The sequence below is a fragment of the Myotis daubentonii genome, chromosome 19 (genome assembly GCF_963259705.1).
Source record: "Myotis daubentonii chromosome 19, mMyoDau2.1, whole genome shotgun sequence".
Classification (NCBI taxonomy): domain Eukaryota; kingdom Metazoa; phylum Chordata; class Mammalia; order Chiroptera; family Vespertilionidae; genus Myotis; species Myotis daubentonii.
This window is the reverse complement of record NC_081858.1, coordinates 23,901,942-23,925,897: the sequence shown is the minus strand read 5'-3', so window position 1 is coordinate 23,925,897 and position 23,956 is coordinate 23,901,942. Positions and strand designations below refer to the sequence as shown.

Genomic DNA, 23,956 nt, shown 5'->3' with positions numbered 1-23,956 from the left:
AATTAGATTGTGTAAGTCAGAGACCCTGGAACTGTCCCACACTGAAGGAGACTAAAGAGACATGGCGATTAAATGCAGCACAGGATTATGAACTGTGTCTTTCGCTGTAAAAGAATTTATTGGGTGCTGTTCTCAGGAAGTCCACAAGAGGGCACTATTTTGACTTCCCTGCAGGGCCAGAGCCCTCTAGGTCTCAAAAGGGTTTTCAGACTCGCAGAATTCATTACTAGGGTGCTGTTCTCAGAATGTCCACAAGAGGGCGCTATTGCAACCCTTCCCTTACTAGTGTGCTGTTCTCAAAAAAAGAAAAAAGAAAATGGGACAATTGGCCAAATTCAAAGAGTCTCAGGTGTCCATGGCAGCGATGTGCCAATGTTCATTTCCTGATTTTGATGGTTATTTCGCAGTTACATTGGAGAATGTCTTGGTTGGAAATACGAAGGTATTCGGGGGTTTTAGGGCATCAACTTGAGAGACCTAGAGGGCTCTGGCCCTTGGGAAGAGTCTCAATAGCGCCCTCTTGTGGACATTCTGAGAACAGCACCCTAGAAATGAATTCTGCGAGTCTGAGAAGAAAACCCTATTGAGAGACCTAAAGGGCTCTTGTCCAGCAGGGATGGGTTACAATAGTGCCCCCTCTTGTGGACAAATCTGAGAACAGCACCCAATAAATTTCTTTACAGTAAGAAGATCCAGTTCAGAATCCTGTATTGCATTTACTAGTAATTGCCATGTCTCTCAGTATGGAACAGTTCCAGGGTCTCTGACTTACACGACCTTGGCACTTTTGAAGATTACAAGCAAGTTTTTTTGGTAGGATGCCCTTTATTTGGGTTTGTCTGATGTGTAGTGATTTGGTTCAGATCATGTATTTTTGTCAGGAATATCACAGGAGCGATGCTGCAATTTTCTCAAGGCATCCTACCAAGTGGTATGTGATTGCGATTTGTCCTATTCTTGATGTGCACTCGAATCAGAGCCTGCATTCTTTTTATAAAAAATTATTTTTATTGATTTCGGAGAAGTAGGAAGAGGGAGAGAGATAGAAACATCAATGATGAGAGAGAATCACTGATCGCCTGCCTCCTGCATGCCCCCTACTGGGGACCGAGCCCGCATCCGGGCATGTGCCCCTGACCGGAATCAAACCCGGGACCCTTCAGTCCACAGGCCAAAGCTCTATCCATTGAACCAAACCGGCCAGGGCCAGGATACGGTCTTGCCCTTCATTATTCCCACACGAAGGCCTGTCCCGCCCGCCTTGAAGTCTCACAATTCCTCTCTAGTATCCTATGAACGAGTCCTATATCCCCATTTCACAGAGTTAGAATGTGAGGCGGGCAGAAGAGCCACCAAGGAGGCTCGGCGACGTCCATCCCTTTTATCACAGGCTGGGCGTCGCCACGAGGCAGGCGCGGCAGGGAGGAGACCTGGCCGGGGCATCACCCCCGCCCCAGCCACGTGGGACCCTGAGAATCAGCGCCTGCTTTCTAGCATCTCGGCCCTGCCGCTCTGAGCCACGGCCGCTCCAGGCTTTCTTGCTGCCATGGCAACCAGCGCGCCGTTTCCGCTCTCTGACGTCATTTCCGGTGCGCCGGTCCCTGCACTTCCGGAATTCGGGTCCCGACTTCCGGAACCGCGCTTCTCGCTCGCAGTAGGTGTGTGTTTGGGACGTTGAGCTCGTAGGAGGTGAGTCGCGCTGGGGGGCGGAAGGGACGGGGACTCCCAGGAGAGCGGGTGTCAGTGCCCGGGAGGGGGGCAGCCTCGGCCCCGCTTCCGTTTCGCAGAGGCTCGGCCGAGGCCAGAGGGGCGGGCGCTCGGGTCACCGCGGGGGCGGCTTGGGGCCCGAAGCCACACGGCGCAGCCGGGACGGCGGGGAGACACGCCCGCGCCTCGGCTTCACTTAAAGGCCGTCTCGCGTCTCGGCCTGATTCCTGCCCGGCGCGCGGAGCCGCCCGCGCCGACCCGGGGGAGCGCCCCGAGGCTGACGCTGGGTGCTCGGCCCGAAGGTCCGGCCGGTGCTGAGCCCGAGCCGAGCGCCCTCCCCCGCGTGACAACCCTGCGATCGTTACCAGGCCCGGTGCCCACGGCCCGGGGGCTCCGCGGGGCATTTTCCTCCTTTGCGCGCGGGCGGGTCGGATGCAGAAGCGCCCAGAGGGCGTCGAAGGAGCAGGGAAAACTACCTAAGAGAGCGGGGCTGGTGGGCGCCGCCTGGGAAGCCCTGGCTCCCTGTCGTGAGGCCGCCGGCGGACAAGGGTCCAGTGACTGCCGTGCGGGCCGTGGTCACCGAGTGGCGCCCTCGCTGGACAGTGCCTGGGAGGGGCATTTGAACGCGGGCGGCCTGGTTTCCCGTCCTCGTTAGGCGCACTCCGACTCTAACGATGCCTGGCAATCATGGGACCCGGGAACAGCTGCTCCCCTTGAGCACTTACTCGGAGTGAAGTTTTCCGAGTAGCAGCTCCTGGGCGCGCCTTTCAGGCCCCTCCAAGGCGCGGGTGGTGCTTCCTGCGGTGGTTGATGGTGAAGAGGCAGGCAGCTGAAGCTCATCGCCCGCTCCCGGGGGCTGGTGTTGTATTCCAGGCGGGAGATGCTGGACTGTTAAGCTTGTGCTCCCACTCGCAGCTGCCTTCCAGCTCCGCAGAAGGTCGGTTCGTGTTTGGGGAGAACAGAGTCTTGGGGTGTCAACACGTGATGCGCTTCAGAAAGCACATTCTAAAGAAATCGCTTCCTGGGGGCGCCAGGGTCCGGAGAGAACTCTCTCAGACGTAAATGTGGAGTAGGGGTGCTGTCTGCACACCTTCTGAGCTGTCACTTACAGAACGTGGTTATTTTTGTGTGAGATGTTTTATGACACTGACTAGGACAAGGAATTACATGGTTAGGAATCACAGACTCTTGGGACGAGCCTTTTGTTCGTTCCATCTGTCTTAGTGCCCATTGCTTCCTGAAACACGGTTGTTTTTGTGTGTGTGTGTGGTTTGTTTGTTTTTTTAAATATATTTTTATCGACTTCAGAGAGGAAGGGCGAGGGACAGAGAGATAGAAACATCAATGATGAGAGAGAATCATTGATTGGCTGCCTCCTGCACACCCCCCACTGGGGATCAAGTCTGAAACCCGGGCACGTGCCCTTGAGCGGAATTGAACCCAGGACCCTTCAGTCCGCAGGCCTATCCACTGAGCCACACCGGCTAAGGTCTAAAGTACGACTGTACTGCCTGCTTGCTTAGCTTGTCACGGTGATGGAGGGACTTGGGAGTTTGCAGGGAGCTGGGAAGGCAGGCAGGAAGAGGAACTCTCAAGGAAGTCTTGCACTGATGCTCAGAACCGATCACCGACTGCGCCTCTTTCGTCTGTTCCCTCAGTGGCTGGCCATGTCGCTGTCCCACTTGTACCGGGACGGGGAAGGCCACATGGACGATGACGACGACGAGAGGGAGAACTTTGAGGTCACTGACTGGGATCTGCAGAATGAGTTCAACCCCAACCGGCAGCGGCACTGGCAGACCAAGGAAGAGGCCACCTACGGGGTGTGGGCAGAGCGAGACTCGGATGAAGAGAGGCCCAGCTTCGGAGGCAAACGGTACTGGCTGCCATGGGCTGCTTCCTTCTGCTTTAGGGAAGGGGCTGGGCTAGACAGAGGGGGCCTTGGGAGCCACCCCCCTGACTATACCTCTCTCCTGGCCTTGCGAGTCCCTTAGCCAGGACATCAGCTAGGGAGGCCGTTTTCCTCTTGAGCTCGAGTGCTGGCCTTCCGCTGCGCTAACCACTGGGCAGTGTTACTGAGCGGTTATGTAGGGCCTGGTGCTAGCGGCCCAGACCCCAGTGGGTGGAGACGCCTGAGTCAGCAGCTCACATGTGGGAGTTGGTAACTGATTTAGGGTTCCCTCACGGGGCACTGTGTCTGCCTGCAGGGCCCGAGACTACTCCGCGCCGGTGAACTTCATCAGCGCCGGCCTCAAGAAAGCGGCGGCGGAGGAGGCGGAGCTGGAAGATTCTGACGATGAAGAGAAGCCCGTTAAGCAGGAAGAATTTCCTAAGGATTTCGGGCCAAAGAAGTTAAAAACGGTAACATCTTTTTTCTTTTCTTTTTAAATATGCTTTTATTGATTTCAGGGAGGAAGGGAGTGGGGGAGATAGAAACATTAATGATGAGAGAGAATCATTGATCGACTGCCTCCTGCACGCCCCCTACTGGGGATCATGCCTGCAACCCGGGCTTGTGCTCTTGACCAGAATCGAACCTGGGACCCTTCCGTCTGCAGGCTGACACTCTACCCACTGAGCCACACCAGCCAGGGCAAAAGAACGGTAGCATCTTTATGGAAGGACTGTGGCCTTAGCAATGTCCTCGGGAGGTCACTGCAGCCTAAGCCCCTCCTAGCGGGTGGGGGCCCAGCTGGAGTCCGGTTGCTTCCGGGTTGCAGTGTGCCGTGCAGTCTCTTTCCACATCAGACACATTCGGTCTGTGTGACCTGCCATGGTGCCTGCGACCGCCAGGCCATTTTCCCACCAGTCGAGCTTGCTTGCTTAGATTTTCCATCACCTGAGCTCTGCTGTTGCTCTGCAGGGTGGCAACTTTAAACCCAGCCAGAAAGGCTTTGCAGGAGGAACCAAGTCGTTCATGGATTTTGGCAGCTGGGAGAGACACACGAAGGGAATCGGGCAGAAGCTCCTGCAGAAGATGGGCTACGTCCCTGGGAGGGGCCTCGGCAAGAACGCGCAAGGTACGGGTAGGAGGGCCTCTTGTGGGAGGGGCCGGGGCCGAGGAGGGGAGCGTGTCTGCTTGCTCCTTGGAAAGTATCTGAACTCCTCAGCCTGGGCCAGCACAAGACAGACTGTCCCCTACGCTGCCTGGTGCTGCAGACGCTAATAAGACACTGGTTTCAGCAGCAGGAGGGGGAGGGTCTGAAACAGGCAGCAAGCTCACGGGCTGAAAATGCTTCTTGGCCTCATTTTTTGTAAAAAAAAAAAAGAGGACTTTGTTGCCAGTATTTAAAAGGGAGACCCTCGCTCCTGAAATTCTAGACCTGCCTGCAGTGATGGGTTCAGCTGAATCCTAACTGCCTGGGACCCTGCCCCTGGCTGCTCCTGGAGACAGTCTCTGCCCTTCCCTCCACTCCCCTCCCCCAGCCCCATTTGACTTGTTTTCATTGACTTTCCTGGGCCCTGAAAGCTTGAGAGTCAGTGGTCCCTGCTCACAGGCATCTCAGCTCTGCAGAGGCGGCCGTTCGTCCTCCGGGAAACCCATAAAGCCCTGTGTGTGGCTGAAGAGCAGGGGCCACGTAGCTGCAAGCTGGGCTGAGCAAACCCTGTATTCGCTCCCTCCATCCTCCCAGGCGCTCTGCCTCCTGTCCTTTCCCCCACACGGCCTCAGACACATGCTGGGGACACAGCTCCTCGCACACATCCTCACCTCAGTCCCAGGGCCACCAGCCCACGCAGGTGCCTTCTTCCTGCAGACGGCTTCCCTGGGCCTGGCGCCTCTGCCAGGGGCACCACCGCCTGGAGTTAGTAGTGTCTGTCATTCATTCACATTCCACACCCTGAGTGTGACAGTTAAATCCAGGTTGTGTGTGAAAACATTAGCTTACGAGAAATCCACAAAAGGAAGATAGAGATGGTGGCCAGGAAAGAGAGGGGGATGTTCTCATTGAGATTTCAACAGCACTGACTGGAAGTGGGAGGCGGGGGAGAGTTTGGGGGGAGGGGAAATCTGTATTGAAACGCTGGGGTCTTGGTTAGAAACTCTGTTATTAGAACATTTCATTCCAAGGCTTACACACGTTATAAAACAAGCGAAGCACAGTTGGTCTGAATGTCAAGTAGGTGGCTCTCTAATGCAGCGTCACCTGCTTCCGGCGGAATCGCCATACGGTGTCACCTGAATCCCTGCACTTCCATGCTGAAGGCTTCCGATCGAGCAGAGAATTGTGTGCCGAGTTCCCAGTTACAAATGAATTGTTCTCTCCTTGCATCCACTAAGAAATGGATGCGGGTGGAGATGGAGGTCTGTGTGTGGGACCTAAATGCCTCGCAGCCCTGGTCTGTGGCAGCTCAGGGTCCAGCCACAGGACGTGGGCGGGGGTGAGGGACAGAGACAAGCTCTCCTCCCGGGGCCCGTGCTCGTGTGCGTGAGGCCCAAGACGTGACATCACGAGGGGCGGATTCAGAGACAAGAACTGCTGTGACCTGGAGCCTCTCCCTTTTCCGTTTGCTGAAACTCGTCAGGTATCATCACGCCAATCGAAGCCAAGCAGCGGAAAGGCAAAGGCGCCGTGGGAGCGTACGGCTCCGAGCGGACCACCCAGTCCCTGCAGGACTTCCCTGTGGTGGACTCGGAGGAGGAAGCGGAAGAGGTAACGGGAAGTCTGGAGGCGGGGTGGGCGGGGTCTGTCGTTTGTGTGTGTGTTCGCTCATTCGCTGTCAGTCTTCAGGTGGCGATTGCCCCGTCACAGGCCAGGCTGGAGGGTGGGTGGCCGTGACCAGTGGCTTAGAGCCTGTGGACAGTCGGTGGACAGTCACCGGCGGCAGGGTTAGAAAGAGCAGCACCTGCTAAGTGCCAAGGGAGAAGATCAGATGGGCCGGGGGAGGTGGTGGGCTTGACGTAAATGGGGTCAGGGCAGACCTCTTAGGAGGAAGACATTTCAGGTAACACCCAGCAGAAGGGAGGGCCTCAGCGGCAGGAGAGTCAGGAGGCCAGAGGTCAGAGCAGCTCGGAGCCTGACAGTGGAGACCTCGAGAGGCATGCAGGATGGTAGCACATGGAGCAGGGAGGGAGGGGCGTGCATGATGGTGGGAGGCCCACGCCGCACTCTTCGAAGCCACTTCAGGTGCTGGGGTCTCCTCCCACGTGCAGCAGGGGCACCTGTCAGCTGGGCATCACTTTGCTTCAGCGACAGAAGGGGCCAGCTCTCTTGATGGATAAGTTACTTTTTCCTCCTTTGCATTTATGGGGGAGGCAGGATGCCACAAAGACACATCATTATTCTTGTCATTGGCCCTCTCCTTCTTGATAGTGGGCTGACGACTGAGCCAGGAGGCCTCAGACTTAGACGCTAACAGGTGCCAGGCATGCGGCATCAGTGATGTAGGTGAGCAGGTGTGTGGCGGGGCCTGAGGCAGACAGGCCAGGGCATAGCCCATATAGAGGGTAGTGTCAACCCAGCTCTAGGCGATTATTGGAATGTGGGCTCAGTGTTGCCCGATTTTTCTGATTTCCCCAAAGTAGATGTCCAGATTATCTTCTTTTTGAGAAAAAAATTACCACTTTTTAAAATATATTTTTATTGATTTCAGGGAGGAAGAGAGAGAGAGAGAGAGAGAGAGAGAGAGAGAAACATCAGTGATGAGGGAGAATCATTGATCGGCTGCCTCCTGCACACCCCACACTGGTATGGAGCCCCCCACACACCCAGGCATGTGCCCTGACCGGGAATCAAACTGTGACCTCCTGGGTCATGGGTGGATGCTCAACCACTGAGCCACGCCTGCCGGCTACAAGTCTTAAACTAACACCGTGAGAAAAATAAGTGACAAACACAGCCCACTGCTGGGGGCCGGACTCCACGACCCTCAGACCAAGCTCCCGCCTGTCCTGTACACCTTCCTCCAGGCTCCGCAGGCCCTGCTGAGAGGCTTTGCCCGAAGCCGAGGGGCCAGTGGTTTGCCTGCACTTGGTTAGAACCAGGGTCTGTGTACTTAAGTCCCTGATGCTGTTTTCTACGTTTTACGTGAGGCAAACAGAACCAGCAGTGCCTGCCACCCTAGGCGATCAGGAAACATCTTTTTGTTTCTCTTTCCAATCAGTGTACCTGCCTTCTGAACCCCATTATCTGTAAGAGGGGGAGCGGGTGTCGAGTATCATTAGTTTTAGGGTTTAGTGTCACACAGGCACAATTCTAGCATGACCTTGTGAAGGTCGAAGGGAGTGGCCCCCACCTGCCGTCAGAAGGGGGCCTTCTGGGGTGACGGACCCACCCTCTCGTTCAGGAGTTTCAGAAGGAGCTGAGCCAGTGGAGGAAGGACCCCAGCGGGAGCAAGAAGAAGCCCAAGTACTCCTACAAGACGGTGGAGGAGCTGAAGGCCAAGGGCAGGACCAGCAAGAAGCTCACCGCTCCCCAGAAGGAGCTTTCGCAGGTCAAGGTACGTGGCCTCGGACTCCGGGCCAGGAGGGGGCGCTGGGAACAAGGAGGACGCCACAGCCAGAGGCCAGCGCCGGGGCTCCTGAGGCCCCTTCCGGGCTCCCGGCCGGGTTTGGTTTTGTTCATCCTGCTTTTCTCGCTGGATAGCAGCCTGTCCCTACCCTGTACTCACACGACACGGTCAGTAAGTCACCTGGTTCCTGCCGTGTGCCCGGCACTCCCATGGGGTCCGCGTGTGAGCCGCACACCCGCCTCTGCTGAAGCTCACAGCAGTGAAGGGTTAGACCCCGTGTGGGCGTCTTCACTGCGTGCGCAGTCCAGAGACGGCTGTGCTGTGACTGGTCCCCTTACTGCTAGACCTGTAGCCGTTTCCTGGCTTGGTGTGGTTTGGCTTTTAGACAAGCTGGTGTGCACATAAAGCCGTGTCTTTGTTTCATTTTTAAGGATAGATTCTCAGAGTACAATCAGGTAATGAACAGGCCAGTCTTTAAGGCTCTTAACACCGGGAAGGGTTCAGGTTAGGGTGCAGGAGCCCTTGGGGCAGAGCAGCATTGAATGTCCTTTTGAGAACAGATGACATTTTGCACGTCACCTCCCCTCGCAGCTAGGGCGGCACAGGCCCACCGCCCCCACAGCTGTGCTCAATAGCGGGCTCTCCACCTTTCCCCTCCCAGCGCGTCTTCCCGGCCTTCTGTCTGTTTCACAGGCAGCAGTGGCAAGCGCTAACCTGTCCCTCTGCCCTCTCCAAGGTCATAGACATGACGGGCCGGGAGCAGAAGGTCTACTACAGCTACAGCCAGATCAGCCACAAGCACAACATCCCCGACGACGGGCTGCCGCCGCAGTCCCAGCAGCTGCCGCTGTCCGGCAAGGAGGCCAAGGCCCCGGGCTTCGCGCTGCCGGAGCTGGAGCACAACCTGCAGCTGCTCATCGACCTCACGGAGCAGGAGATCATCCAGAACGACCGGCAGCTGCAGTACGAGCGGGACATGGTGGTGAACCTCTCGCACGAGCTGGAGAAGATGTCGGAGGTGCTGGACCACGAGGAGCGGGCCATCTCCAACCTCAGCAAAGTGCTGGAGCTGGTGGAGGAGTGCGAGCGGCGCATGCAGCCCGGCTGCAGCCACCCGCTCACCCTGGACGAGTGCGCCCGCATCTTCGAGACCCTGCAGGACAAGTACTACGAGGAGTACCGCATGTCCGACCGCGTGGACCTGGCCGTGGCCATCGTCTACCCGCTCATGAAGGAGTACTTCAAGGAGTGGGACCCCCTCAAAGTGAGTGGTCGGGGAAGTCGGCCCCGCCTCTGCCCGGACACTGTTGGGGGGGGGGGGCCCGGAGGGAGCTGCCAGAGGCAGCCTCTCAGCTGCTCTCCTCCCCCCAGGACTGCACCTACGGCACCGAGATCATCTCCAAGTGGAAGAGCCTCCTGGAGAACGACCAGCTCCTGTCTCACGGCGGCCAGGACCTCTCGGCAGATGCCTTTCACAGGTCAGCCGGCGGCGAACGGGACAGGCTGCTATCTGCTGGAGGGGGGAGGGGGGGGGGAGCGCCGGTCCTCGTTCATTACTTCATCTGACACTTGTAGAGCATCTACTGAGGGTCACGCGTGTGCCAGGCTGACCCTGGGAGTAAAGCAGCCAGGCTTACAGTTCCTATGGCAACTGGAAAAGGCAGATAGTGGAAAGAATGAACGCATAAACCCAGTGGCAGAGGATAAGGAAGGTGTATGCCTCTGGGGGGAGGTTTGAGGCAGAGGCTCAGGGGGACATTTAATCTGTAACCAAAGAGTGAGTGAGAGGTGTCTGCTGTGCAGAGCTCTGGGTGGAAAAGCTCACATCTTGCGAGGGGCTGTGTGTGGGGCCATGAGCCCGTGTGACCCTGCAGCAACCCTGCCAGTAGGTGCTGCCAATAAGGTCCCGAGGCTGGGCGGGCAGCCAGGAAAGAGGCAGCAGGCGCAGGTGTGGCCCGGCCTGGTGGTTCTCTGCCCGATGTCCATGCTGCTGCCCTTTCTTACTCTAGAGAAGTGTGGTGCACCTTGCACACCCAGACGGCGCCGTTAGCAACCTGCCCTCTGTGTCTCTCATAGACTGATATGGGAAGTCTGGATGCCTTTTGTTCGAAATATCGTCACCCAGTGGCAACCCCGGAACTGTGAGCCCATGGTGGACTTCCTGGATAGCTGGGTGCACATCATCCCCGTGTGGGTGCTGGACAACATCCTGGACCAGCTCGTCTTCCCCAAGCTGCAGAAGGAGGTAGGCCCGGAGCCAGTGCTGCTAGAGCGCCTGCAGTTAACAGCACAGCGCTGCCCCGGTAACTCCAGCCGTTGTAGCAGCACCTGTTTCCCCACAGCCCCATTAACAGGGAATTAACTTGGTTTCTTAAAGTGAAAGCTGCCATTTCTGAGCTGTAGTACAATTGCTTGAGAATATTTTTATTTGGCTGCCTTAGTCCCAAATGTGTCCCACACACATGCAAAGGGCTGGACCTTGGCCAAGAGAGCACCTGGTGTCCTCGCCATGAACCCCCAGGGCATCATTTGATCACCCACAGTCGTTGTTTCCCCCACTCCTCCTGCAGGTGGAGAACTGGAACCCACTCACGGACACCGTGCCCATCCACTCCTGGATCCACCCGTGGCTGCCCCTCATGCAGGCGCGCCTGGAGCCGCTCTACTCCCCCATCCGCAGCAAGCTGTCCAGCGCCCTGCAGAAGTGGCACCCCAGCGACTCCTCTGCCAAGCTCATCCTCCAGCCCTGGAAAGACGTCTTCACCCCGGGCTCCTGGGAGGCCTTCATGGTCAAGAACATCGTGCCCAAGCTGGGTAAGGACGCGGGGAAGCATCCAGGCCAGCGGCTTTGGCCTTGGTTTCTCTGGGCCAGTTTAGTGGTTGTGCTTCTCAGAACAAGGCCTCAGAGCCTGGCTTTCCCTTGCAGGCATGTGCCTCGGGGAGCTGGTCATCAACCCCCACCAGCAGCACATGGATGCCTTCTACTGGGTCATCGACTGGGAAGGGATGATCTCCGTCTCCAGCCTGGTGGGGCTCCTGGAGAAGCACTTCTTCCCCAAGTGGCTCCAGGTGCCTTGTTTTGCTTTGCTGGGGGCGGGGGGAGGCAGGGGAGGTTCGCTTAATTCTTGGGTGGCTGTTGGATGGCAGTGCTGTGACTGCGTAACAAAAATGCGCTACACGGCCAGACAGGAATGAGCGAAGCAATGCCAGTGCCCGCCATTTATGACCAGGTGCCAGACGCGCTGAGCACTTTATTTGCATATTTGGGGCAGGGACTGGCATCCCTGTTGTCTGCACAGGAGGCGGAGGCTCAGTTTACCTGCAAGGCACATCCCACACTCCTGAGGGCCTGGCTTTCAGCCCCATCAGCAGCACCGGCCTGTAGGACCAGGAGTAACAGCAAAGGGCCCCTTTAGATGTTTGGCTCCCATTTGTTGCCACTTTGGATGCAAGTTTCTCACTTGTTCGTTTCTGGCAGGTGCTGTGCTCCTGGCTCAGTAACAGCCCCAATTACGAGGAGATCACCAAGTGGTACCTGGGCTGGAAGTCCATGTTCTCAGACCAAGTGCTGGCGCACCCGTCCATCAAGGACAAGTTCAACGAGGCGCTGGACATCATGAACAGGGCGGTGTCCTCCAACGTCGGTGAGTGGCGGCTCTGTGAGGGACGTCCGGGCCCTGGGCTCCGTGTTTCTGCACGTGTGAGAGACACACAGGGTCTTCAGGTCCCCGGGGGCTGACTGCAGTGTAACTCACCCTCCGCTCCAGCAGACCCCAACTCAGCCACCAGCTCTCCTGCGACCGGGAGGGGCGCCTCTCTCTGAATGGAGACAGATTTAAGCAGATTCACACTGGGCCTACCTTCATACCCGCCGTGCTGTGTGCCTTTTAAGGTTCATTCGTGCGCCTGCTCAGCCAGCATTGCGTGTGCTACTTAAGTGTAAGCTCACAGCGTAGTCAGGGCTCAGTCTGACTCTTAGACCAGCGGTTGCCAATCTCTTGGACCTTGTGGGCCACTAGTGGCAACCGCTGTCTAAGACCATATTCTTTACCTGTAAACAGTAACAACACCTGCCTTGTAGGTTTTACTAAAAACCTAGAGGGGTTGTTACTGGGAGTGGTGTAGACAGCACTCGGTAGGTGTCTGCTGTGCCAGAAGTGGGCAGCTGACTGTTCATTTAGCACCTATTCCCCTATTGCTCAGGTCTAGGTGAGCCCCTCTTTGGCAGTGTGGAGTGAAAACTCCCAGGCAAGATGGAAACAGAATCTGGCCACTAGGAATTTGCCAGAAATCTCCAGCCCAATTCTTACGTGATCGCAGCCAGGTGTGCAGGTGCTGGGCCGTCTCTTAGTGTTTTGTGTCTGAGGCACAGCTGCCGCTCAGTGAGGAACAGTAGGTTCACGGAGATGGCCCATCGCAGCCTAGATTCTGTGCGTATCGGACGCCTCTCCTCACCCCCTGCCCTGTCTCCCAGGTGCCTACATGCAGCCCGGAGCACGAGAAAACATCGCCTACCTCACCCACACGGAGCGGAGGAAGGACTTCCAGTACGAGGCCATGCAGGAGCGGCGGGAGGCCGAGAACATGGCCCAGAGGGGCATCGGCGTGGCCGCCAGCTCCGTGCCCATGAACTTTAAGGACCTCATTGAGACCAAGGCCGAGGAGCACAACATCGTCTTCATGCCTGTCATCGGGAAGCGACACGAAGGGAAGCAGCTCTACACCTTCGGCCGCATCGTCATCTACATCGACCGGGGGGTGGTGTTCGTCCAGGGCGAGAAGACCTGGGTGCCCACCTCCCTGCAGAGCCTGATCGACATGGCCAAGTAGGCGGTGGCCGGGGCAGCTGCACACATGTCTGACTAAATCTTTTGAACCATCTTTGAAAGAGTCACTTCTCTATTCAGTAGGTTCTCCCCACCAGCCAGGCCCCCGAGGAAGGGCGATAGGGATGTGAGGGACACCAAGTCCTTCCACAGCACATCTCATCTCCCCTCGAGAGCCAGGCTGAGGGCTTCCTGTTCTCTCCGGAACTGGCCCTGGGAGGACAGAGTCCCCGCAGCCCCCCATGGCCACCCCCGAGTCCCAGCGGCGCGGCTGCCTCCGCCAGCACTTCCTACACCACAGCCAGTTGGGCCGGTAGCTGAGGCACCTGCCTGGTTCCTGATGATCTCGAGGTCCTCGCAGTCCCGGTAATCTGGCTCTTCCCGAGATGCCCACGTGTCCGTGGGGAGCTGCTTCAGCTTCTGGACTGGGAACCAGTGCACAGAGGTGTCATTAAACACGTCCGAGTACTGTGCCGTCTGGGGAAACGCCTGCTCCTCCAGTCCTTCTAAAACCTGAGCAGAAAATCCAAGTCAAGCATGTAACCTCCATAGGCGCGGTGAGCCCCGCCTGCACGCGTAAGGGCAGACTCCCCAGTGGCGGACTCACACCCGTCCCCATCCCGCCCCTCAGACAGGTACCTTTGCAACATAGGCATAGTTTTTCTGCAGAATCCTTGTCAACAACCTATAAATAAAAAGGTTTTTAAAGCAGGATTAGGCGGTACGAGAGTGGTTTTATCCAGCTGAAGGCATACAGCAAGGCAAGGTGACTTAAATATGGTAAGAATGTAAAAACGGGGTGTGGAGAAAGTATCCCGCAGGAAATGTGAACGTCCTCAAGGGAACAGGAGGAGGGCGACGTAGAAACCCAGTGGCTCCTCCCGTTAAATCCTGCCAGCCTGAGGGAAGGGAGGGGCTCCAGCCGTGGAAACGTGTTCTGCTTGCGGGTCACTCTGAGGACGGCCGCCCCGGGGCCCGGCGGACCTCGGCTTACCTTTCCTCCAGGCCTCTGAAGCTGTTCCCGATGATGACCACCTTGGAAAGGGCGTCAGCCGACCAGTTGCTCCACAGAAGGTTGTTGTACAGGGCCGTCCCGCAGTGCAGCATGTAGAAGACGGTGGGCTCGCCACGCACACTCCGCTTTCCTTCCTGGGTGAACACGCCCAGATGGAACCACTTCTCACACGGGAGGGAGAGGCCAGGACAGACTAACAAGCTGAGGATCCTCACCACACACACAGAAACGTGGTTACGTGATCGAGGTGTTAGCTAACTTTATTGTGTCATCAGCTTGCAGTATACGTGTGTCACATTGTGCACCTTAAACTTTAAACGCTGTATGTCAGTTACAGCAACACAGCTCAGGAAAAAAGGAGCTGAGAGGAAAGCGAACGGAAGAATGAAGTTAACAATGTGTGTCCCATGAACAGAGCCTCTGGCTCAACAACAGGGCCTCTTGGGCCCATGAGAGCAGGAGTGTGAGGGTGGCAACAGTGACTGTCCCCCATGCTGTCTGGTGGTCCCGTGTTTCCTGGGTCACTTTCTGCAGGTCCCTATCCAACTGCACCCTTTTCTGATGCCCCCTCTTGAGAGCTATTGCTCCACAGCCAAACTCCTGGCAGGAAACACAAGGCCGACCGCTTGCTGTCTGGCCCCTGCTACCTCTGGGCCTCCTCTCCACTCTCCTTGCAGCTTCCCTTCTGTTCCTAATGGGCAGCGGTTCCTGAACGGCCAGCTCTGCACAGGCTGCCTGCAGCCCTAACCCTGTTCCCCCAGCAAACTCCTGCCTGCAGCCCTAACCCTGTTCCCCCAGCAAACTCCTGGCTGCAGCCCTGGGCCTGTCCCCCAGCAAACTCCTGGCTGACCCGAAAATCCCAGCTCAAGACCCAGGAAACTCCCTCCATCCCCCAAAGAGAATGGGTCTCCTTCCGATCTCAGTTCCTAGCACGCGGGTCTGCCTGCCTGTCTGACTCTTCATTTACTTGTCTGCAGGCCGCATGCCTTGATGTGGCCGGGGGCTCCCTGAAGACAGTTTCTGGCTCCTGTTTGTCGCGGCCTCCCAGAGCTCCTTGCCCAGCAGAGCAGGCACTCAGAAAAGCGGATCTGTATTAAGTGGCCGTGTTTTGGGAGCTTAACAACGGCAAACGAGTCCTTGTTTCAGCTGGGCCTCATTTTCATCGTAAGCAATGAGATGGCAGTTTCTCAAAACAGAGAGGAATCAAATGATTATTTTATAACCCCCAAGAGGTATTCGCCTCGAGTGGGAAATTTCCTTTTTCCAGGCCTCAAGAACTTTGGAACCCCAACGATTTTAGGGGGTGCCGGGGGGACAGAAGCTTCATCCACAGCTCAGCCAGGTGCCGTGGGAATGGCTGACTACAGCTCCAAAGAGGGGAGCCGTTCTGTCCCCTTTTATTGCCTCCCTGGGAATAGGGTCCAGTCCAACCAGAAAACCCACATTTGAGGCTCTGAGATTGTGTGTCCTTTTAATATTTCAATAACAACAGTAAGTACCGATCGCATAATTCCTGGACACACACTCCAGCGTCGAAAATTTTATGAACCTAACGTTCTGGTTCACGCCATTTGTGTAATTTACTTTTCTCTGATGGGCACAACAGTCAAAGCGTGGGTAACTAGTCACACGCATGGGCACCGGGAAAGCAACAGAGAGGAGGGACTGCGGTTTCAAAAAAAATAAAAATAAAAATCGCATCACGGGTCAGAGCCTGGGCTCCGCGGGTCAGCAGTTCCCCTAGCGCCACGCTCCCCTTTCCTAAGCCACTCACCTCGTTCTCACCGAGGACAGTCACCCCCAGGGTGGTAAGGACTGCAATTTCCAGTTGGCTAAACACAGGGTCATACACCCAGCAGTGACTTCTGGGAATCTGCAGGAGGGAAGGAGTTATTGCCACCTCATGCCTGTGTGCACGCCGTGGGCAAGACCAGGAGAGGGGTGGTAAGAGGAGTCCAAAATGTACCTGGCACTTTTCCAGGAAGAGAAGCAAGAAGGCGAGCTGGCTTCTAGCGATGGCGCAGGTGGCAAAGCTCCCAATGCCGTAGCACACACACTTCCAGCCACCGGTCCCCGGGACTGGGGTCTCTCCCGGGATGGAGCCCGGAGCCGCCCCCGAGTCACCTGGTGAGGAGTCTAGGTGCAGGCTTCCAATGGCTTCCGAAAGAGCCCCCACAGGGGCATCCAGCTGTTCCAGATGTTTCTTAAGACATGTGCTGATGGTTTCTGAAAGAGCGGGCCCCCACATACAGTCAGAGTGACCCTGTGCACCCCATCAGCCGCCAGAGCAGCCCACAGGCCAGGGAGCAAGGAGCAGGGCGGCAGCAGCGTCACCTCCTCAGAGAGGGGACCCCAGATCCTGCAGCCCTGGGATGCTCTGCTCCCGGGATCCTGGGACGCGCCACCGTGTCCCCCGGAGCTGACAGGCTGGCTGTCCGGGTCCCCGGACCCCCGCAGCCCACACCTCAGAGAAGGGCTTGCGAAGCAATCGTTTGCATGTACGGGCGCGGTTTCTATCTAACATACTAATGCAAACTCATTCTAGTTTAATAGGAGGTCCCTGGTAAACTCAGGTTATGACTTGAAATTCCAGCTTTTTTTATTATAACAAAGAACGAGGAGCAGAGCTCTTAATATCACACTATACACGGCCGGAGTAAGAATATTTAATGTGTAAAAAAAGTGTGGTTCAGTGATTGGGCAGCAACCCATGAACCAAGAGGTCATTGGTTCGATTCCCAGCCAGGGACATGCTGGGGTCGCAGGCTCGATCCCCAGTAGGGGCTGTACTGGAGGCAGCCTATCGAGGATGTTTCTATTTCTCGATCCCTCTCACTTCCTCTCTCTCTAAAGGGCAATAAAAACATATTTTTTAAAAAAGGTAGGCTGGGGCTTCTGGAGTCTAACAAAAACTACTCTCTTTAAACCTCATTTGGAGGTGGGTGCTCTGGTCTCTCCTTTATGATTCTGGTACTGAATTTATTTGCACAAATCTGGGTGCAAAACAAAACAAGCAACAAGCTAGCCATTCCCACAAGAAGGAAAGGTCGCATGAAAAACTGGCCCTTTCAGTCCTTGCTGTGAAAGGAGTGGGAAAAGCTTTTTGGAAAACCGCCAGACAGTGGATATCGAGTTGGTCACTGCCTTTCACTGACTCATTTCCTTTCTGGGACTATATCCCAAGAACATCAACAAACTTGGTAAAAGCTCAATGCAGAAAGGTGCTCATTGCAAACTTATAATTAAATAAACAAAGGAAACAAAGCAAATGCCCCTCAATAAGAACGGTAACTACTGTACGACTGTTAGGTCCACTCCATGTATTATGTTCCCACACATAATGTTTAGGAAGAGAGTATAACCGCGGGGGGGGGGGGGGGGGTCCACATTGTATCTCAAGGAAAAAGAGCAGGATAACCATCTCAGCAACAATGATAATCACAGCTCACAGTCACTGACTCCTGAGCAGCAGGCAAGCGCCATTCTAAGCACCTGGACAGCCTCACTTAAGAGGCGAAATTACCCTCCAGGACAGGCATTATCATCTCCATTTCACAGATGAAGAAACTTAGGGTCAGTTAGTTAAGAGCCAAAAACACGCAGCTGTAAGGCGGAAGTCAGAATTAGAACCCACATGTACACCACCCTTAAGCAAAATATCATCAAATGAGGGTGGGATTCCTTTCTCTGCCCACATTCAGGCCCCTCCCACCCCACCCCCCACCCCCCAGCGGTGGCGAGGCGGTACTCACCCAGCGCTGAGCTCCAGAAGTCAGAAACGCGAAGGTCTTCCCTGTTGAGAAAAACGGCGAGGTCATCCCCATTCTCCTCAGGGCGGCCCTGACAGTGACCCCCCCCCCCCCCCGGTCCTGTCCATAGCCTGGATGTGGGGAGCAGGATGGAGCGCCCTCAGACGCAGAGCCCACCCTGAGTGACAGGAGGAGGAGACACGGTGAACATGGCAGAGCCAGAGCACATACTGCTCGGGCTCAGAGAGAGAAGCACAGAGGGCTTCCTGGAGGAGGCCCCACACTGGGGATCGAGCCCGCAACCCGGGCATGTGCCCTGACTGGGAATCAAACCCGGGACCCTTCAGTCCGCAGGCTGACACTACTCACTGAGCCAAACCAGCTAGAGCATAAAGAAATTTACTTATTAACAACATGCTTTTACAGAGTACGCATTAAATAAATGTTTGGGGGAAAGGGGACGTCTCAAATAAACAACCTCACTTTACATCTCCAGGAACTAGAAATAGAAGGAAACGCTAAGCCGAAGTTAGTAAAGGAAGGAAATAAAGATTAGAGCAGCGGTTCTCAACCTGTGGGTCGTGACCCCTTTGGCAGTCGAACGACCCTTTCACAGGGGTCGCCTAAGACCATCCTGCATATCAGATATTTACATGACGATTCATAACAGTAGCAACATGACAGTTATGAAGTAGCAACAAAAATAATTTTATGGTTGGGTCACAACATGAGGAACTGTATTTAAAGGGCCAGAAGAGCCGAAACCGGTTTGGCTCAGTGGATAGAGCATCGGCCTGCGGACTGAGGGGTCCCAAGTTCAATTCCGGTCAAGGGCATGTACCTGGGTTGCGGGCATATCCCCAGTAGGAGATGTGCAGGAGGCAGCTGATCGATGTTTCTCTCTCATCGATGTTTCTAACTCTCTATCTCTCTCCCTTCCTCTCTGTAAAAAATCAATAAAATATATTTTAAAAAAAATAATAAAAAATAAAAAAATAAAGGGCCAGAAGGTTGAGAACCACTGGATGAGAGCCTAAGTAAATGAAATACACCCAGAGATATTAAAACACACCACAGAAATACAAAGCATCAAAGGGACTACTGCTAACAATTATACGCCAACAAACTGAACCAACTATAAGAAATGAACAGATTTGTAAAGCATACAACCTTCCTAAACTGAATCATGAAAAATTGGAAAACCTGAACAAACTGATCACTCTTAAGGAACTTGAAACAGAATTCAAACACCTGGCAACAAACAAAATTCCAGGATCAGCTGGCTTCGCTGGTGAAGTCTATCGAACATGCAAAGAAGATTGAATACCTCTTCTCCTCAAACTTTTTCCCAAAAAACTGAAGAGGGAGTGCTTCCTAACTTATTTTATGAGGCCAGCATTACCCTGATACTAGAGCAGGGGTGGGCAAACTTTTTGACTCGAGGGCCACAATGGGTTCTTAAACTGGACCGGAGGGCCGGAACAAAAGCATGGATGGAGTGTTTGTGTGAACTAATATAAATTCAAAGTAAACATCATTACATAAAAGGGGACGGTCTTTTTTTTTTTTAGTTTTATTCATTTCAAACAGGCCGGATCCGGGCCGTAGTTTGCCCACGGCTGTACTAGAACCAGGCAAGGTCAACACACACAATTACAGGCCAATATCTTTAAAGAACATACTGTATATGCAAAAATCCTAAATAAAATACTAGTAAATCAAGTACAACAATACATCAAGAGGGTCATACACCATGTCCAAGTGGAATTCATTCCAGGGATGCAATGATGGTTCGACATCCAAAAATCAATGAACCTGATACACCACATTAATAAGACATAAAATAAATCATATGACGATCTCTACAGGTGCAGAAAAATCATCTGACAGGGTACAACATGAATTATGATTGAAAACTCAATAAAAATGGCTATGGAAGGAAAGCATCTTAACATAATACGCTACATATGCCAACCCCACCTAGCATCGCACTCAGTAAAGAAACACTGAAAGCTTTTCCTCTGAGGTAAGGGGTAAGACCAGGATGCCCAATGTTCTCAGCGCGGCACTGGAAGCCTTAGCAATCAGGCAAGAAAAAGAAATAAAAATAAAAGGCATCCAAACTGGAATTAAAACTATCACTATTTGCAGACGACATGATATTTATATATAAAATCCTAAAGACGCCACCAAAAAACTAATAAGCGAACTCAGTAAAGTTGCAGGATACAAAAATATGCAAAAATCTGTTAGTTTCTGTATACTAACAATGACATATCAGAAAGAGAAACCAAGAAAACAATTCCACTTGTAATCGCAACAAAAAGAATAAAGTACCAAGAAATAAACTTAACAAAGAAGGTAAAGGATCTGTACACTGAAAACCGTAAGACGCTGTGGAAAGAAACTGAAGATGCAGAGAGATGGAAAGGTATTGCATGTTCACAGATTGGAAGAATTAACACTGTTAAAATGTCTATATTACCAAAGGCAATCTACAGATTCAAGCTAATCCCATCAAAATTCCAATGGCATTTTTCACAGAAATAAAATAAATAATCCTTAAATTTGCATGGAGCCACAAAAGAAACCAAAAAGACAAAGCAATCCTGAGAAAAAGATACAAAGCCGAAGGTATCACACTCCCCGATCTCAAACTATACTACAAAGCTAGATACTCAAAACAGTATGGTATTGGCAGAAAAATAAACACATAGACTAATGGAACAGAATTGAGAGCCTAGAAATAAACCCACCACATATGGGCACTAATTTATCACAAAGGAGCCAAGACTATACAATGAAGAAAGTCTTTTCAATAAATGCTGATGATAAAACTGGACAACCATATGCAAAAAAAATGAAACTAGGCCACTATCTTACACCATACACAAAAATGAACTCAAAATGAACTAAAGATTTGAATATAGAACCCGAAAAAACTAAAATACTAAAATACATAGAATAAAACATTGACACCAGTTTCTGGACATTGGTCTGAGGTCTTTTTTGTGAATTTGACTCCAAAGGCAAAGTAAAAGAAAAAAAAATTAACAAATGGGACTACATCAAACTAAAAAGCTTCAGCACAACAAAAAACAAAAAACCCACAAACCCATCCACAAAACAAAAAGGCAGCAACGAATGGGAGAAGATATTTGCAAATTATACTTATTAAGATCCAACATATGTAAAGACTTCATACAACTTATCAAAAATACAGAGTATCTGAACGTTTTCCCAAAGACATACAAATGGCCAACGGGTACGTGAAAAGATGCTCAACATCATTAGTCAAATCAAATCAAAACCACAATGAGATACCACCTCACACCCGTTAGAATAAGACAAGAAATAACTAGTGTTAGTTAGCAAGGATATGGAGGAAAGGGGACCCGGGCGCACTGTTGGTGGGAATGTGAACTGGTGGGTGACAATGTGCAACACCACGGAGGTTTCTCAAACAACTGAAAATAGAACTATCACACGATCCAGCAAGCCCACTTCTGGGTATTTATCCAAAGAAAGCAAAAACACTCATTCAAAAAGACATCTGCACCCCCACGCTCACTGCAGCATTGCTGACAACAGCTAAAATCTGAAAACAACCTACATACGTGTGCCTTGATGGAAAATGGATCAAGATGTGGCAAAAAAAAAAAAAAAGATGTGGCCATAAAAAAAGAATAAAATCTTGCCATCTGTGACAACGTGGATGTTCTCTGAGGGTATTATGCTAAGTAAGTGAGTCATACAAAGAAAATCATACTGTTTGATTTCACATATATGTGGAATCTAAAACACAAATACAGTGGGGCCTTGACTTACGAGTGTCCCGACTAACTAGTTTTTTGAGATACCAGCTCGCCGGATTTTTTTGCATTGAGTTGATAGAGTAATTTGAGTTAATGAGCTCCTTAACGAGCTCGGTCTTGGAACGAATTAAACTCGTAAGTCAAGGCCCCACTATACAAAAAACACTGAGCTCAGAGAGAGAGAGAACAGACTGGTGGCTGCCAGAGGCAGGAGGAGGGTAGGGGTTGGGGTGGGTGTGAAATGGGTGAAGAGGGTGAAAAGGTAAAAACTTCCAGTTACAAAATAAATGTGATGGAGAGGTAAGCACAGCATGACTGTGGTTCATACTGCACTTCATACTGGAAAATGGATAAGGGAGATTTTAAAGGTTCTCATCACAAGGAAAAAAGTGTTAAAAACAATGAGTTGGATTTGAACTGACAGGCCATAAGCCACTGTTCAGGGGGCTCAGAGAACAGACAGAATTGAAAAAACACCTGTCCGGAGACTGCCCTCGTGTTCCTCACAAGGCAAAGGGGAGCTCGCACACACAGGGGAACAGCTTAGCGAGGGGCTCCTCTCCATCAGGGGAGGGAGTGCACGGTACCTGGGGTGCAGGTGGAGGCAGGGAGCTGGCGGCGGGGGAGGGGGGGTAATATGCAAACTGCCTTACCCATTCTCCAAACCCCTAGGCACACTCATTCCGTCCGCTTCCTCAGATCCTAGAAACAGTCACTGCTGCTTTGTAAACAAAACCCTTACCTGAGGATTTACTTTTTATTGATTTTTTTTTTTTTTGAGAGAAGGAGAGAAACAGTGACCAGCTGCCTCCCGTAGACCCAATCTGCAACCTAGCTAGGAGCCTGGCTGGGAATTGAACCCGCAGCCGTTTTGCTGTACGATGACCCTCCCACCAACCCAGCCACCGGGCCAGGGCACTGCTGCTTTCTCTCTCAGGCTCCATAGCTGCTCAGCCCACTTCTCTCTCTTTAGTGGGAACCTGAGTCATCACCGCCTCCTGACCCTAAATCTGGGGGAGGGGAGCAGGTGAAATGAGTCTAATTTCTCTCAGTTGTGATGATCCTGCAGCTGTTAACGAAGGCAATGCTAACGAAAGCTGTTATTTACTGAGCCCGTAAAGGCAAAACGAAAAAGGCAAAAATACAAAAGAACAGAAGCAGGCGATGTTTACGGGGTGTTTCCTCCATTGGGCACTATGCTAAGTGCTACCTGAGGTAGAGAGCGAGGCGTGGGGTGGGGATGGGGGAAACCAGAACAGTGGGGCGCTCTGGGGCACAGGGTTTGGAGTCGCAAAGCCGTGGGGTTGCAATTTGGTTCCACGCATTACCTAGCATTACCTGTGTCTCCGTAAGACCAGCCGCCCCAGGATCCCGGTGGCTGAGATGTTCAAATTGATAAAATGCTTAACCGAGTGCCAGGCACAAAGCAGCTCAATTACCTGATGATGATCATCATGAAAATCACAATCGTGTGCTCGCGTTGCTTCCCAGGCATTAGCAACACCAACAATAACCAACAATAGCCAACAATAACCAACAATAGCCAACAATAGCCAACAATAACCAACAATAACCACCAACAGTGTAACAGTGACACCACACACACTGGTGCTGCGTTCACCACGCCGTGTGGAGGCACCGTTCCAAACGGCTTCCATTTACTAACCCACCGAACCCTCAAAACAAGCCTCTAGAGCAGTGGTTCTCAACCTCCCTAACGCCGCGACCCTGTAATACAGTTCCTCCTGTTGTGGTGACCCCCAACCATAAAATCATTTTCGTTGCTACTTCATCACTGTCATTTTGCTACTGTTATAAATCGTCATGTAAATATCTGATATGCAGATACAAATTGAACATAAAGCATGGTGATTAATCACAAAAACAATATGTGATTATAGATGTGTTTTCCGATGGTCTTAGGCGACCCCTGTGAAAGGAAAGTTCGACCCCAAAGGGGTCGCGACCACAGGTTGAGAACCGCCGCTCTAGCGGTAACTAACTCTTCACGCCCACCTCCCAGATGAGCAAACGGAGGCACAGACGTGACATAGCTGCCCCGGGTGACCCGCGGTGACTGCCATACCAGCGCTCACTGCGATCCGGCCCGGGAGGAGCTCTCGGCCTCCGCTAAACCCTCACAAACAGCCTCCTCAAGGGCTGCACTTACTCCACTTGACACCTGGCGAGACTGCGGCTCGGCGCGAAGGTTCAGACCCGCCACTCACCTGGCCTCCCGGACGCGACGAAGCACGACGCCGTCGTCCACCTCGGGATCCGGCTCCGGGTCTCCGGCCGCCGCCGCCGGCCTCGTCCGCGGACGCCGAGCCGCTGAGCGCCTTCTCCGCGGAGCGGCGGCCCGCCAGGGCTCCAGCGCCGCCGCCGCCGCCATGG

General features: G+C 53.3%; 2 protein-coding genes across 2 annotated transcripts; one reads left to right on the top strand and one right to left on the bottom strand.

Annotated features, from left to right (window-relative positions):
• Positions 1-3,374: 3,374 nt before the first annotated feature.
• On the top strand, positions 3,375-13,697 carry TFIP11 (tuftelin interacting protein 11). Its single transcript, XM_059676975.1, has 12 exons — positions 3,375-3,583; positions 3,915-4,068; positions 4,571-4,727; positions 6,232-6,359; positions 7,993-8,145; positions 8,894-9,421; positions 9,529-9,635; positions 10,234-10,402; positions 10,728-10,971; positions 11,084-11,226; positions 11,636-11,801; positions 12,632-13,697. The coding sequence occupies exons 1-12, from the start codon at positions 3,375-3,377 to the stop codon at positions 12,985-12,987; spliced, it is 2,514 nt and encodes an 837-aa protein (XP_059532958.1). The 3' UTR covers positions 12,988-13,697.
• SRRD (SRR1 domain containing) lies at positions 12,674-23,954 on the bottom strand. Its single transcript, XM_059676987.1, has 7 exons — positions 23,791-23,954; positions 17,751-17,791; positions 15,965-16,224; positions 15,773-15,871; positions 13,978-14,132; positions 13,623-13,668; positions 12,674-13,496 (listed from the first exon to the last, which is right to left on the bottom strand). The coding sequence occupies exons 1-7, from the start codon at positions 23,952-23,954 to the stop codon at positions 13,143-13,145; spliced, it is 1,119 nt and encodes a 372-aa protein (XP_059532970.1). The 3' UTR covers positions 12,674-13,142.
• Positions 23,955-23,956: the final 2 nt, after the last annotated feature.